The sequence below is a fragment of the Ursus maritimus genome, unplaced genomic scaffold (assembly GCF_017311325.1).
Source record: "Ursus maritimus isolate PB19 unplaced genomic scaffold, ASM1731132v1 scaffold_2, whole genome shotgun sequence".
Lineage (NCBI taxonomy): Eukaryota > Metazoa > Chordata > Mammalia > Carnivora > Ursidae > Ursus > Ursus maritimus.
Genome location: NW_024424452.1, coordinates 42,084,642 through 42,100,296, shown reverse-complemented (window position 1 = coordinate 42,100,296; position 15,655 = coordinate 42,084,642). Strand labels below are relative to the sequence as shown.

Genomic DNA, 15,655 nt, shown 5'->3' with positions numbered 1-15,655 from the left:
AGTGGGCAATTCTAGATCTGGGGGTGGTGACTTCGAGACCCCATTGGGCGTAGAGTCTACTTCAAAAAAAAAGTAGTCTGAAGTTTATTAACTTAAAGTCTAAAAAATTAACGACACAGAGGAAGTAAATTGCTCTGTGTTCTCTCGGGCAGGGAGCTCCTGAGGATGGAGCTCACGTTTACACGTAGGATTGAAAATTGGAGCAGAAGTTTCCAGAATCGAAGTTTCCCTTCCACCTGTGTGTCCCACGGCCCCTCTGCTCCAGGAGAGCCCGTCCTACTTTCTCGCGGTTCACAGTGGCTACTGGGTTTCCTCAGAGCTACACTGTATGGGTGACGTCGATACATCAGTCCTTTATGGACCGCTAGGCAACGTCAGTGCAAACGTGTGTCCCGACCTCAGAAATGTCCACAGCGAGGACACCCGAGCCCAAGGGATCCTGCCGAGCAGGAGCCATCAGTTCTGTGCCAGGAAAGTCACTTTCAATACTTAATGATGTTTTATGGCATTTACCTCCGTGTTTCTAAAAAATGTGCTTTTTTAAAAATGATGTTCTTATATCACTATTTCCAGATCAATTTCAGGCACATACTAGTTTCCATCATGAAAGATGAGGATTTTCCTCTCTTCCTCTCTTCCCTCTTCCAACTAACATACATAAAGCATATTTTTGGTTCAAGCTATAGTATTTATAATCTATAAGTCTACAAATATTTCAGCTATTCAGCATTAATTACCAGCTAGTCACCTTTCTAGGGTGGGAAGAATTAAGTACTAATTTATCCAATAGATAACTATGTTTGTCTCAATTTCACGGATGATGAAGGCAAATACCTCTTGTGAAGATTGTGAGACCATGAAGCCAGTAGGGGCAGAGCTGGGATTTGAGGCCCGATAGCAGGTCAGCCTCTAGACTCCGAGCTTGAGCCACTAGGCGATCCCACCAACATAGCCTGTTTATGGATTGCTTACCATTGTGCTCAGTGCTGGGGGTACACACGGGAGCAAAATCAATCCCCAGCCTTTGAGATCTTGTATTTTGGGGGGGACACTGGAAATAAGCCAGTGACTAAGTAGATAGAAGGTCAGTGGCCAGTGGGAGGAACACAAGAAGCAGAGTCAGGCAGGGAAGCTGCTGTTCTAGATGGGTCTGTCTGGGGAGGTGGCAGAGGCTGAGTAGGGGTGAGTGGGTACCGTGCAGGTCCGTCAAAGGACGTTGCAGGCAGAGGTGATGTGAACCAAGGCCCCAAGCTGGGAGCCTGCCCACAGTGCTGGAGGAGCTGCCCCGGGCTCAGGGCTGCAGGGCAGTGAGCAGAGCAGCAGGGAGAAGGGTGGGGGAGGCGGCCTGAGCCCCCGGGAGCACCAGGTTCATCTAGGAGGGATGGGGGGTCCGCAGAGTTGCTGAGCGGGGCAGGGGCAGCGCGTGAGACTGGCGGAGAGCCCCAGGTGGCCGTGTGTGGAGGACACAGGGCAGGGCTGGGTGGGGAGGGTGCAGCCTGGAAGAGGACCCGGCGGAGGGGCTGCTGGTGGCTCGGCCTCGACTCAGAAGCGGGCAATCTGGAGCCAAAGCGCTGGGCTTCGAATGCGGCCCTGCCCCCTCCTGCCTCACGGGCCTGGACAGTGTAGCCAGAGGGGCTCCAGGTTCTCGATGGGTAGAATGGAGACACGGAGGAGGGGGTGGGACGGGGGGATCGTGAAATATTTCGGAGTCAACAGACCTTGCTAATGGGTCAGATGTGGGTACACGAGGAGGGGAGGTCGAGGTGGCCTCTAGGATTGGGCCTGGGCACCGTGGAGGGTGGTGGTGCCCTCCTGAGAAGGGGAGTTCCCGGGGGAGGAGTGGAGTCGGATCCGGGCTGAGATCCGGCAGGAGACACACGGCGTCTGCACGCAGACCTGTCACCAGGCAATTGCAGAGACGGGTCTAGAGTTCAGGGGAAGGCAGTGTAGACAGAGAAGGGGTCCAGGAAGAAACCCCGGCACAGGCATGGTCAGAGTCAGGGTGGGGAGCCCAAGGAGGAGCGGCCAGTGGGGCAGGAGGGTCAGGAGATGCTGGTGCCCAGGGAGCTGGGGACCAGTGTCCCCTGAAGTGTGCCACAGAATGTGGAGGGTCCAGTCTGGTGGGGACCAGTGGCAGCTCCTGAGTGAACTCCCGGGGACCCCAGAGTCTACAGGCCTCCATCCACTGTCCCTTCCTCACAGAGGCCTCCCTTCCCACTGACTCCCGGGGCTCACGGCGTTGCTCTCCGGGGGGCAAGGAATCCAGTGTCCATATCGGGAAGGACGTTCTGATTCCCACTGATGCATCCTCACTGGACGGGGGCTTTGGGCTCCTGTGTGGAAATGCAGACAGGCGCTGGCTCAGGGACGGAGCGTCTACCCTCAGGGGCTGCCTGTCCCCAAGTCAGTCCTGTTCCTCCGAAAGGACATGAGGGCAATGGAGAGGCAGGAGGGGCTGCTCCTGGGAACCTGGTCCAGCAGGAGAGCCAGCACATTCTCGTGCACGAGGTCTCTCGGACAAGGGCGTTCTGGAGCCAACAGGAGTCTCCTGGGGATGGGTGACCTCACCGGCCCCGCACAGGCCCAGGGACTCCCCCAGCGACTCCTGCAGCAGCTCCACATCCCCGCTGTGCTGAGAGCTCGGGCGCGGGGACGTCTGGGCCTGTGTCCAGGGACACGCAGGGAAGGGGGGGGAAGAGGAGAGTCAGCCTCACGGTGTCTGGTCCGAGAGCCCAGCTCCCCCGGCCACGGACTGAGTGCCTGCACCTCCAGGAGGGTTTCCAGCCCGAAGCCCGCTGTCCGCACAGAAGCCACGCTGCCCAGCGCGGGTCCCCAGGCTCAGGGTCATGAGCTCTCTGCCCACGAGGAAGCTGTGTGCAGACAGGATGGAGGTCTCAGGAAGAGCCTGAGTGTGGGAGAAGGCACCCCTACCCTGAGCTGGGCTGGAGGAGCTGGCCGGGGTGTGACTCACCCAGTGCAGGGGGGAGGCTGTGGTCAGCAGAGAGCTGCTGTGAACCTCAGAGGTTACAATGTTGCAACCACAGGCTTGTTTCCTCTGCCTGGGGTGTGAGAAAGGAGAGAGGCTGCCCGGGGTCAGGCCTGGCCTCCCTCCCATCAGTGTGGCTTCTCCAAGTGGGAGGGACTCGGGTCTGGTTTTACCGGAGCCCTAGAGCTGTAACGAGTCCCAGGGGCTGCCCCAACATGGAACGTATGCTGAGTGACCCTACGGGGTCCCCGGCCGGCAGCTGCTGGGGGCTCCCTCCTGGGCCCTGCGCCCCACCCCAAGCTGTGGTTTCCACAAGCAAACAGTCCTCACCCTGAGAGGACTCGCCCAGGGCTGTAGGGACAGGGACAGGGGCACAGCTGACTTAGTCCCCATCACCCTGAAGGGACCAGGGGAGAGGTGCCCAGATCAGGACTCTGTCCAAGGACTTTGTACCCACAGGCTCCGGGACGGCCCGTGGAAGGGATCTCCCATCACTGGCTGGGAGCGGGGGAACAGGGCAGTGCTGAGTGCTCTCTGATCTGAAGGGCACAGAGCAGGTCGGGGGAGCCCAGACGGGACGCGAGGACTTGCTGGAGGCCGCACAGTGGGACAGGACAGCGGCAGTGAGGCGGGATTTCTCAGAGCTCCTTGTTAGGAGTCCAGACCCTGACTCTGGCTCTGCTGTGTGACCTCTGCGGGTGGTCCAAACCCTCAGGACTCGGGTCTCACACCCAGAAAGTGGGTTTAACAGCCACCAGGCTGACCTCCTTGAGTGCGGGGCCAGTCCTGGGGTCCAGCCTTGGCATCTGAGGGTCTGAGCAGCTGAGGGGGAGCCCAGGGGGCAGGGAATGGGGCACCGGCCAGGGGTGAGTGATGGAGCTGCTCCCCTCGGGTCCCCGGGAGGACAGGGTTCTCAGAGGTTGTGGGAACCCATCCTGAAAGAAGAGGCCAGGCCTGAGCCTCTATAGGTGGCCGTGAGTCTGAGGCCGCTGAGCCTGAGGCCAGAGGCTCATGAGCCTCTCAGCCCCTGCCCGTGTGTGAGCGCGGGCCCTGGGCTGGCAGAGCCTCATACGGTAAGGGGGCTGTGGCGCTGGTCCGGTGGGGGTGGGCTCGGTGTTGTGTGTGGGGGCAGGACCGGCCTAGGCCACAGACAGAGCCCTGGGGCAACAGCACTAGGGACATGGCCTCATGTGCATTGGGGTGTGGGGGAGACACTTCCCAGGAGTGCTGTGTTCTCCTGCTCCTAGCTTCTCACTTAGACACTGACAGGGAAGTTCCTAGAAAATCAGAAAGGAAACGTGACTTGTGAAATGGTGTAAAGACAGAGGACAGGCCCAAAGCAGGAGAGGCCCTGCATCCTTGGCTCTAGGACGTGACTCTGTGCTGTCCATCGGCTGGCGCTGGCGAGCAGGGCGGCCTGGGCTGAGTGGGACCCAGGGACGCAGGTCAGGGGTCCTAGGGGTGCAGGCTGGGGAGGGGAGACCACCCAGCTGGTTGTGAGCACGGGGACGGGGTCTCTCCAGCTCTGGGCCTCCTAGAGGGGGGCTGTTCCTACATTTATTCTGCAATTATCTCCCGAGTTCTCACTGCAGGAGCGAGGTAACAGGAGAGATGGGAATGGCTTGCTCTAGACCGGACAGTGAGTCCAGGAACTAACAGTCAGCCCCACCCTTGGGGCGTGGAGGAGCCTAGGGCTCTTCCGGTTAAAGAATCCTTCCTCCCTTCTTACATCTGCATTCTGGATGTTTCCTATGCAAGCTCATAGGCCCAGACCGAGCCAGCAGAGAGGCCGCCGGCCATGGACACCTGCTCAGAAGACCCCCACCTGGGCAGAGCCTCCTGGCTCCTGGGATTCACCAGCCTTCTCCTCAGTGAGTGGCCCGGTCTCCCTGGGAGGGAGGGCCGCTGGGTGGGCAGGAGGCAGGAGCCCCTGGGCCCTCTCAGGTCTTTACTGAAGAACCAGAGAACCAGCTCTGTGATGACCGAGCACACGCCGTGCATTTGGTTCAGAGCCCGGGGTGAGCGGAGGGAACAAAGGGAGCTGGTGGCTGAGGCCGGACTGGGAACCCTGAGCCCTGGCTGCCTGGCTGCATGAAGGGAACCCCTACCAGGGGGGAGGGCAGGAGAGCCCGGAGCCTCCTGGGGAGAGGGATGGAGGAGATAAGGGAGCGGCTGGGGGACCCAGGGGTGCAGATGGGCACCCCACCTGCGATGCCCAGCAGACCCAGCAGCCCTGCAGCTGCTGTGTGCAGGAGGGGCCAGCCCAGAGCCCCTGTCTGAGCTGGAGGAAGCCACTCTAGTCCGGCTCCTTGGGCAGGATGAGGGCCCAGAGTCCAATGAAGATTGTGTGCAAAGGAAGGAAAGGAGCCCCCAGAATTCAAGGGTCTGGGCGCACCTGCTGTGTGTAAGGGTGAGCCCGGAATAGGAGACTGCTGACCTGGGCTATATGTGGGGGTGACCCGGGGGGGGCAGGAGGGAAGCAGAGGGGGCCACAAAAAGGGAACTGAAAGACTGTTTTAACAAGAGCCCAGTTTCCAGGTCTTAATTCATCTTAGACCATCTGTTTATGTGTAAGTTAAATAAGAACAAAGGAGAAAACACTAAGATCTTCAGAATTGTGAATTCTGGGAACAGCTTGGAAAGCTTTTATTGTCTGAAATGTATGGTGTGAACGCACCAGCCCCTCCATGAGCTGCAGGGATTCCAGGAAATTTCTAGAAAACAGGGCATTTGTAAACAGGGAGATTACTCATTAGAAAATGAGCATTGCAAGGCTTTGAAAACCTTTAAGAAGGTAACTTTCTGAAAACAAATGTGGGCTTTCTCTTCTTGGGAAATTCATTGAACTGGAGACATATGGGAAATTGTGGAGTTTCCTTCATAAATGTTTGTTTTGGAAAGGGAAGGAAGGAAGGAAGGAAGGAAGGAAGGAAGGAAGGAAGGAAGGAAGGAAGGAAGGAAGGAAGGAAGGAAAAATAAGAGAGGGAGGAAGAGAGGGAGGGAGGGAGAAAGGAAAGAAAAGAGAGAGAAATGCATGAAATGTTATGTTGAGGGGTGAAAATTAAATTTTATCCTATTTAAATAAACTCAGACCCTCTTGCTCACAGCCACCCGCCCCTGCCCTTGTGTCCCTCTCTGGGTTCAGCACCTTCTGCAGACCTGAGCGCTCTCCTGCCTTCCCCCGTCTTGAGTGGGCTTCCCGCTTGCTCAGGCTGAGGCTCACCATCCAGCTTCTGGGCAGCTCCTCCCCTGCAGCCTGAGAGCTGAGCCTCCTCTCTCCCGGGTTCCCCCCTTTCCAGCTAGTGCTGGTTGACCCTCAGCTCACCCCACGTCTCTGCCAAAGCCCACCAAGTACTTGAGTCCCCTCTCCCGGGACAATAGCTGGGGGGGTGAGACCACAGAACTGCTCAAACCTCCCTGACCAGACAGCAGTGCTGGGAGGGAGGAGCTCTGTGTAGGGCAGGGCAGAGGGAGAGCAGGGCAGGGGGAGAGCAGGGGGAGGGTGTAGGGTACTTTAAACACAGAATCTTTATCTCACATTTCTGGAGGTGGAGGGTCCAAAAAAAACTTTTGTCCAAATCGGTTTCTAATGAGAGGGTAGTAAGGAGGGCATGTATCGCATGGTGCACTGGGTGTTATACGCAACTAATGAATCATCGAAATTTACCTCAAAAAACAGGGATGTACTGTATGGTGACTAGCATAATATAATAAAAAAATATTATTATAAAAAATATTTTCTTAGAAAAAAAAATAATAATGAGAGGGATGGAGCACCGCGCATGGGGACCCACGGCATTCGTGTCACAATGGGATAAAACGGACAGGGTATCAGTGTCGCCCTGCCCCTCAGTGAAGCTTGTGGGAGCTTGTCAAGGCCTCACCCCTCCCTGGCTGTTGGCCAGAGGCTGCCGTCCGTCCCTCCCCATGGGGGCCTCTCCACAGGGCCACCCACAACATGGCCGCCGGCGTCGTCACAGCGAGCAGGACACAGGGTGACAGCAAGACGGTGTCACCCTCGTGTAGGACCTGCTGTCCCTGAGGGCCGTCCATCCCGTGAGCGGCACTCTGCCCCTTAGAGGCCAGTCCCGGGGGTGGCCCCCACTCCAGGGGCAGAGCTTGCCCGGCCTGCAGGCAGGAGGGTCTCTGCAGCCCCGTGAGAGGCTGCCTCCTGCACTAATGCACTTGGTATGGACCGAAAACATGCTCGTGCTTTGCTCCGACCTCTCCTGACGTTCCTGCTTGCGCAGTCGGGGGTCAGGGCACCTCAGGTGAGCAAGTCCGCGGGACCTGTTCAAGGGGACGCTCCCCTGGGACCAGGAGGGATCCCAGCCTCGCCTCCCATTCATGGCTCTCTCCCGCCTTCCAAGAGTCCGGGGAGCACACGGGACAGATCTCGTGAAGAAGATGGTTCTAGGGGTTCCTCCTATATTCCTAACGAAAACCTCTCACATTTCCTATGTCCTGTGCCCTAGGCGTCTGCGGCGCTCTGACCCAGAGCTCCAGAGTCCATGGTTCCGGAGTGGAGGATTCTGGAATCCCTGATTCTCTGAAGAGGACGCAAGGAGATTCTGTGTTGTTTCATGTGATCACAAGTCCGGAATTACCCCCAGGAGTCGAGCTGGAGAAGATGTTTTGGGGCATTGCATTAGGGTCCAACTGGACAGCCATACTGCAGGTCATTCCAGGGTCAGATGTTCCAGAATGGTTCAACTTCCAGGACAAGTTTGAGAAGAGAGTCCATGTCCCCAACACAACGACCCTGAGGATTGACAACCTGACCCTTGAGGACAGCGGGCTGTACCGGGCTCGAGTCAGCTACAGTAACGGAATACAAACTGACCAGGATTTCCACCTGACGGTCTATGGTACGTGGCGGTCCCTCCCCCAGCCCCATAGCTGACCTCCTTCCTCTGTCCCTGGAGTGTCCAGGCACCCCGATGGCAGGATCCCTTCCAGACCGCAGCCTTCAGACTCGATCTTCTCCCCTGGAAGTAGATGCCGTGTGTTCAGCACAAACGCAGGCAGAGCTGAGGTTCACACCGGGGATGAATCACTTCTGTGCCTCAGGAGGGGAACACGGAACGGGGGGAAATGGGGACTTGGCCATAACACTCACTGTCCCCATAGCACTCAGGGTGCTCAGTGTGACTGTCAGCTGTCTAGTGCTGCTGTAACACGTGACTGACCTTCAGGGGCTGACCACACCACCACCTGAGTGTCCTCCTGGGCTGTGGGGTAGGACTTAGACCCCAGAGCCTCGGCCATGAGCTCCAGGTGTCGGCAAGCCTGCTCCTCTCTGGAGGTTCTGGGGAGAATCCATTTCTGCTCCTGTCCGTCCTTCTAGTGGCGCCCGCATCCCCTGGCTCGTGGCCCTTCCTCCCCCTTCACAGCCGGCACTGGAGGGATGAGTCCCTCTGGCCCTGTGACCCTCCCTCCTCCTCTCCTGCCTCCTTCCACACGCGAGGACCTGTGATCACATGGGGCCCATCTGGGAATCCAGACCTTCTCTGGTTTAGCGTCAGCTGGTTAGCAGCCTCAGTTTCCCTTTGTCATGGAACCTAAGACACTTGCAGGTTCTGAGGGTCAGCACGTGGCCACGGTTGGGGGACACTGTCACCTAGCAGGATGGGGAAGCCCACGTGTGGTTCTCCCCGCCCCGTCCCCTCGTCCTTCTCAACACTGGCCCAAGGCAGCTCACTCAGACTCACGGGTCCAGCTCTAACCCTCCACAGACGTAGGAGACGCTCACAGTCAGCCCTTCCTCAGAAGCTCAGTGAGCAGCTCTCTCTCCCCACACTCCCCCCTGCGCAGGGAGACGTCCTGCTCCAGAGAGAGTGGCCTGTGCTGCTCAGGTCTGCGAGATTCCGTAGACTGACTGTCAGTTTGTCCCTTGTTCATCTTTGGACCCCAAATTAAGGGCATGTTCAACAACACTCAGTGAGGCCATTCCTAGGTGCCACCACTGTGTCCCCCATCACGGTCTCTCCTGGTGGGATCCTGGGGCTGATCTCTGCCGTCCAGAACTGACCAGTAGCCTCTGCACCACGGGCTGACGGGTCCCAGGCACCATCCCAGCAGGAGAAGCAGGGCCTGGGACTGGACGAGGACAAATGCTGTCCCAACTTCCTTTTCCTCTACAGGACAGCCCACTTTCTTAGAATTAATGAGGTTTGGGTTGTTGGGATCCACATTTTTTTCTCAGGGGAAATTTCTAACTTGCTTAGTGTAGTGAAATCACATAGAGCTGAACTCAGTGTCTCCCACTCCTTTTTGGCACCTGCTGTATATTTGGTTCTGTTCTGAGTTATCTGTAAACTGCAGGCATCATCCTTCGGGGGAGGAAGCCAGAGCATCAGGGAGAATCCGCAGGAGAAAGCAGGAGCTGTGATGCTCTCCACTCACGTGAGCCTCTGTCCTCTTGTCTCTCCCACCACAGAGCCCATGCCCCTTCCCCAGATCTGGGCCACGGTTCCATCCCTCACACGAGGCTGGTGCAACGTCACCGTGGAGTGTGACACCACGGGAACTAGGGAGAACCTGACCGTGTCCTGGGAGAGCGAGGGCCTCCCCAGGGAGCTGGAGCAGAGACCGGCCTCGGGACCAGCCCCCAACCCCTGGACCCTGGCTGTGACCCTGCCCCTGACCCAGCCCAGTGCCAGCCTCACCTGTGTGGTCAGCAACCAGGTGGACCAGAAAACTGTCACCTGGGGCCTTGGGGACGTCTGTGGCCACGGTGAGCGCATGCTGCCAGACGTAGGGGTTCTCCCGGAGCTCAGGCAGCCCTGGGTGAGGGTTTCCGGCTCGTGTCCCACCATATTTTAGTTATCACCTGCCACCCGGTCACCTCGTCCAAGACGCCGGCAGGCATACCTTATGCGCTTCTGCCCTTTCTTGTCCCTCCCCTGCTGCTCTCCTCCCCCTCACCCCTGCTCATCCAGGCAGCACCAGCAGGTACCTCTCCCACCCTCATCCATCATCCCGTGTGTGTCTAGGGTGGTTTTCAGAAAGAGCGAGTTGGGGGGGGTCAGTGGTCTGTGCCCTCTAAGGGGTCTGAGCCAGGAACTCCCTGCAGGATTCAGGGATCGGAGCTCCTCTGCCCGTTTCTGGCCTACGAACACGCTTCACACCCACCTGCTTGCCTGCGTTCCCAGATGTGTGCTGGTCTCCTCAGCTTCCAGCCTCTGCTCAGGCCCCTCCCTCTGCCCTCAGCCCCTCCAAGTCAGGAGTCCTCCACTCCCCCACTTATTCCCTTCCAGGGACCCCTTCACTGCAGCTGGTATGGGGCCCGTGACCCCTGCAGTCCCACAGGATGGCTGCTGGGTGCAGTTCCAGCATTCAGAGAGTTTGCAGAGGGGCTCCTCAGCCTCGATGGCTCAGGGCCCTGCAGGAGCTGCCTCTGTCCTGCCCTCACACCTCGTCTCCTCTAAGGAGCAGTCAGTGTCCCACACGGAGAGCTGATGCTCTGGGCCGGGATTAGTCTCCTCTGCAGCCTGAACACCTGTAGCGCAGGGGCCGTGTCTGCTTCTCCTTTGCATGCCTGTCCCACCCTCGGCCTCGGGAAGTCTGCTTACAGTCAGTGTGTCCCTGAACGAATGATGACCTGGGTCCCCGCGTGCCCCCTCGTCCCTCCACCCCCTCCTCCACCAGCTGCGGGGGAACCTGGTGCCTCAGCATCTCTGATCTCAGAGGAAGCTCAAGGCTCAGTGACCCACTGGACCCTCTGGAGAGAGGCTCCTGCCTCCCTTTCATCCTCCTACCCGGCTCCCCCTGCCTGGTCCCTCTCCCTTCTGCCCCAGTGGGTGCTGGCAGCTCCCAGGGCTGGAGAGTTGACACAGACATTCCTGTTCATGGCTCTCCTTCCTGGAATGTCCCCCAACCCTGAATATCGGGTAATCTCCTACTCCTCCCTGAAGACCAGGTTTCCCCATCACCTCCTCCAGGAGGCCCTCCCTGAAGACCTGGATGCAAGCTGTAAAGCTCTTGTGCCCTGGGATGGCCCTGGCTGGCTGCCTCTGGCCTGTTCTCAGCCCTCCCCCCGCTGAGGGGCTCCTCAAGGGCGGGCACCATGTCCCGTTCCTCTCAGCACCCCGGCCCCAAGCAGGAGCTTGGGAACTGGCTGAGGGAAAGCACCTGCCGTGGTCCTCCCTCTTCAGCTTCTGACCAGGTCCCTTCAGACGTCTCCGTGTGTGTGGCCACGGGCGTCTTCACTGCTCTCTTGCCTTAACCTTCCTCACTCTCTCTGTGCAACAGAAACAGGTCTACATGGACAGGTCACCGCTGCCCTATTACGAAACATCCTAGGATCTGTTGCGATCGTGCTGCTGATCCTGGGAGCTTGGCTGTATCTTTGGAAGACACGTGGGGACGGGGCGCCTGGGTGGCACAGCGGTTAAGCGTCTGCCTTCGGCTCAGGGCGTGATCCCAGCGTTATGGGATCGAGCCCCACATCAGACTCCTCTGCTGGGAGCCTGCTTCTTCCTCTCCCACTCCCCCGTGCTTGTGTTCCCTCTTTCGCTGGCTGTCTCTATCTCTGTCAAATAAATAAATAAAATCTTTAAAAAAAAAAAAAAAGGAAGACACGTGGGGAGAAGAAGAACGTGGACTCTGGGAGAGGCAGGTTGCACTTCTCCTTCCTGAGCCCAGACCCCTCCCTGCCCCACTGGACCCCGGGCTCCCTTTCTCCTGCATTTTGCGGCTCAGGGAATGTCCCGCAGGAGGCTGGCTGGTGTGGCCATGGCCGTGGGTCGTGGAGGGGGAGGGTCCAGGTCTCTAGGCTCAGACTCCAGCTCCGTCTGTGCGTGACTAAGGTGCAGGATCGCAGGAGGAGCACAGGGACCCGGATGCTGGCATCCACTATGCAGAGCTGAGCCAGCGGGAGTCTGCAGACAGGAGGGACAGGGTGAGGCTGGGGGAGGGGGCAGCCTGGGTTCTCCCAAGTCCCTCTGTGCCTGGGTGTGTGTCTGTCAACCCCGTCATCTGCACGATCTGGCCTGGTTGCCTCTGTAACCCTTTCCAGGGAACGCAGTATTAACCAAGAAAATTCTCCTCGGGGCCCATGCAGTGATGGACACTGTGGGAGGTCATGTCAGCAGCACTGTGTCTGTGCGGGTCCCTCTGGGCGGCTCTGTCCCTCAGCTGCTCCAGGAGCCCTCTGTCTGCATTCCAGGGTAGGGGTGCCCCTGATCTAGAAGAGGCTCCTCCCCCTTCCCTGAAAAGATCTGTGCTTCTGTCCATCCAGCCTCTGGGCTCCCCTAGGACAACGACTTAGCTTCCTGTCTCTGCTTCCCCCTGCTGCACACAGTAGGTACTCAAGACCTGTGTGTGCAGGTGAGCTGAGGTGGGAAGGCTCCTTTGCTAGAAGTCTCTAGCGGCAGTTCAGTCCTCGGCCACCAGGTGGCGGTGCTGCCTGCCCTCAGGGCCTGGAGGGAGGATGCTCAGGCAGCCTTGGGTGGCACAGGTGCTGCCCTTTGCTCGGAGACCCACCACAGGGGCAGGTCGGGAGGGTCAGCAGCAGAGAAACTAGGAAGAGCTGGCAAGTCGACATGGGGCGGGGGTACAGACATGAAGGTGCAGCCAGGAGTCAGGGATTCGTGGCCCAGCCTAGAACATACTCCAGAGAGAAAGGAGACAACAGGTGGAGACACTCTGAGAGGAAGGGTGCACCTGCTGGGCACCATGAGGGCACTTTCCACCTGGTCCCCACCTGGAGCACTCACAGCTGCGGCTCCTGCCTGATTCCCCCTCCAGCCTGTGTGACCCTGGGCAAGTCACCCAGCCTCTCTGTGCCCCTGATTTCTGCTGAGGCCAGTGAGGATGCTGATGGGACTGACCTCAGCAAGCTGTTCACAGGATTAAATCAAGAACCACATGAATTGGTGTCTAGCATTACGTACTCAACCAGAAATACCTAATTTCAAAGGTAGTCTGGGGCACCTGGCTCACTCAGGCGGTGGAACCGCAATTATAGATCTGGGGGTGGTGAGTTCGAGCCCCCATTGGGCACAGAGTCTACTTCAAGAAAAAGCAGTCGAAAGTTTGTTGGCTTAAATTTTTAAAAATTAATGACATAGAGGAAATAAATTGTTCTGTGTTCTCTCTGGCAGGGACCTCCTGATGATGGAACTCACGTTGTGCACATAAGATTGAAAATTGGAGCAGATGTTTCCAGAATCGAAGGCTCCCTTCCACCTGTGTGTCCCACGGCCCCTCTGCTCCAGGGGAGCCCGTCCTACTTTCTCACGGTTCACAGTGGCTACTGGGTTTCATCGGAGCTACACTGTATGGGTGACGTCGATACATCAGTCCTTTATGGACCGCTAGGCAATGTCAGAGCAAATATGTTTCCTGACCTCAGAAATGTCCACAGCGAGGACCCCCGAGCCCAAGGGATCCTGACGAGCAGGAGCCAAGATTCCTCTCCCGTGAGGCCCCGCGGCAGCGCTGGACCTCAGCCTCCTTCCCACTCATGCCTGCGATCTCTCCAGGTCTCAGTTCAAGCGCCCCCCCACCTCACCCTCAGCCCTGTGGCCTTTGTCCCCCTCCCCCTCCTGCCCCTGGTTTAAGGTCTAACTTAAGTCCTTACTTGCCTCTCAGATTTCCCAGACTGCTCCCTTGTCCACTCCCTAGTTAACGGTGTCAGTCCCCGGAAGGTTCCCTGTCCCGTCATTCCCCCTGCTGGGAGATAGCCCCAGAGGGAAGGTCTCTGATTACCTCAGCAGTGACCCCCCATGGGGCCTCAGACCATAGCAGGGAGTAGGCACTGAGCTGCTCATGACCTCAGGGCTCCTGGCTGGCCTGGTTAGGGTCTTGACACCTCCTGTTGGAGCCATGGACGCTCCGGAGAATCTGAGGAAAGCTGGAGAACACGTTCCTAGAGAAAGACTCACAGTTGCCAACAACACAGGAAAGAAGACCGTGAAAATGAGGCCATTCCCTTAGAAAAGGGGGTAAGGACTCAAAGCAGTAATGACACATCGTGGACAGGCAGTGCAGGGTCAGATGGTCAAGGACAACATCCACGGGGACAGGTGGTTCGTACCCAGGACAAGTGTCGGGTTCCTGTGAAGAGGCCCCTGAAGATGGGTCCCATCGGCTGCCTCCTCTCAGAGTTTCTTGATGTTGTTCCAGAAGCTGGGACATCGTTGGGCTGCAGCGGTGGGTACCGACCAGCATCTTCTCCATGACCTGGGGACGTTGCACTTGAAACAAGCCTCCTGGGACACAGTCAGCCCTCTTGTCTGGGGACCTCTGAGGTCTGCTAGATGGGGTGCCAACATTGTCCAGATTTTACCAGTTTTCACAGGCTGGTGACACTTTCCAGGTCATGAGAGCCAAGCCCCTTCCTTAGGCATGAGGCCCGCAAACAGGCGCCTGGGGGAGATGGCAGGAAAATGCCGAGCCTCCTGGACGGCCCCGCAACACGCTGCCAATTCCCTAAGGATCACCTGGAAGGGTCGCCTTGCAGAAACTGAGATGACCAGACCACAGATGGAGCTGGACTCCGGGGGTCCCCGGATTGCCAAGCAGGAGCTGACCTGCCGCTTGGGGTGCTCCTTGGGGAGCACAGGGCACAGGCTTGGTCTTTTTAATTTTGGGGTTTTGCGGCAAAAATGCCACAGAGGCCCGACGCCACGTCCTTGCCGAGCTGCGGTGCCCATCGTCCGTCATGAGCTCCCTCGACGCGGCCCGGAAGGGACCTGGTTTCTTCTGACGGTGGGGTCAGTGGGGCCCATGGCCTCCTCCTGACTGTCAGGTTCTCAGCGTTCGCCTGCTCCGGGGTTTGGGACAAGCCCCCAGGTCTCTATAAAGATCCAGCTTCTTCCCGAGAGCGTGTGCTTTCAGGTTCCAACTCTGTTTCTTTATTGCTGGTGTGTAAGTGAGCAGATGAGTTTTGTGCAGTGTCACCTGTGTCCCACACCTGTGCATTCGTCACCCATCAGAAATAAGAGTCCTTCCCCTCCTCCTTGCTCCTCTTCTTCTTCTTCTCCTTCTTCTTCCTCTTCCTCCTCTCTTTTGTTGATTCCTTTGGGTTTTCTATGTAGAAAACCATGTCACCTGTGCACAAAGATACTTTTAGTTCTTCCTCCTCAGTCCATATGCTTCCTATTGAATTGTCTTGTCTGACCTTATTAGCTGGGACTCCAGTCCAACCCTGAAAGGGGGGTGATAGGGGCCATCCTGCCGCATTCCTTGTCTTAGAAGGAGCACTTCCCATCTCTCACCGTTGAGTGTGCTGGTAGCCGAGGTGTTTTTGGAGATGATCGTTATCAAGTTGATGGAGTCGATAAACTAGTCCTAGTTTACTGCAGGTTTATGAGCATGAGCGGGTCTTGGGGCTCAGTCACTTTTGGAGTCAAAGAAAACAATGACGAAATGAATTTGGCAGAGGACACGCCTCAGGCAGGTACCACTCATCTGTGCAGGGGACCCAGTGTCCCCTGCTCCCTGGGACACACACTCTACTCCACCCGCACAAATACCGTATCTACCCTCCAAGCCGCCAAGAACAATTTAGAACAAACGAGTTTCAAGCAAATGCATTCGGATCTCTTTTCTACACATACGGGAGGCAGAGCTGCTCCAGCGAAGACCATCTCTCACTACAGCACAGGCAGAGCTTCCTCCAGGACAAGCCACAGGGTTTCAGGAGGAAACGTGGTTGCTCAG

The 15,655-nt window shown here is 57.7% G+C and overlaps 1 protein-coding gene across 3 annotated transcripts; it reads left to right on the top strand.

Moving 5' to 3' along the window:
- The first annotated feature begins 4,702 nt into the window (after window positions 1-4,702).
- LOC103672100 (SLAM family member 9) lies at window positions 4,703-14,812 on the top strand. Of its 3 annotated transcripts, none has more exons than XM_008700773.2 (4): window positions 4,703-4,857; window positions 7,462-7,854; window positions 9,426-9,722; window positions 13,093-14,812. In XM_008700773.2, exons 1-4 carry the CDS (start codon window positions 4,785-4,787, stop codon window positions 13,101-13,103), a joined length of 774 nt encoding a protein of 257 aa, XP_008698995.2. In that variant the 5' UTR covers window positions 4,703-4,784; the 3' UTR covers window positions 13,104-14,812. The 3 variants fall into 3 exon arrangements, with proteins under 3 accessions (XP_008698995.2, XP_008698994.2, XP_040491784.1); XM_008700772.2 differs by lacking the exon at window positions 13,093-14,812 and adding an exon at window positions 11,240-11,479; XM_040635850.1 differs by lacking the exons at window positions 9,426-9,722; window positions 13,093-14,812 and adding exons at window positions 9,311-9,391; window positions 11,240-11,479.
- Window positions 14,813-15,655: the final 843 nt, after the last annotated feature.

Coding starts and splice junctions, on each gene's coding strand:
- LOC103672100 (XM_008700772.2), top strand. CDS start 4,785: ATGGACACCTGCTCAGAAGACCCCCACCTGGGCAGAGCCTCCTGGCTC. Junction 7,855..9,425: donor TTTCCACCTGACGGTCTATG/GTACGTGGCGGT, acceptor CTCCCACCACAG/AGCCCATGCCCCTTCCCCAG. Junction 9,723..11,239: donor TGGGGACGTCTGTGGCCACG/GTGAGCGCATGC, acceptor TCTGTGCAACAG/AAACAGGTCTACATGGACAG.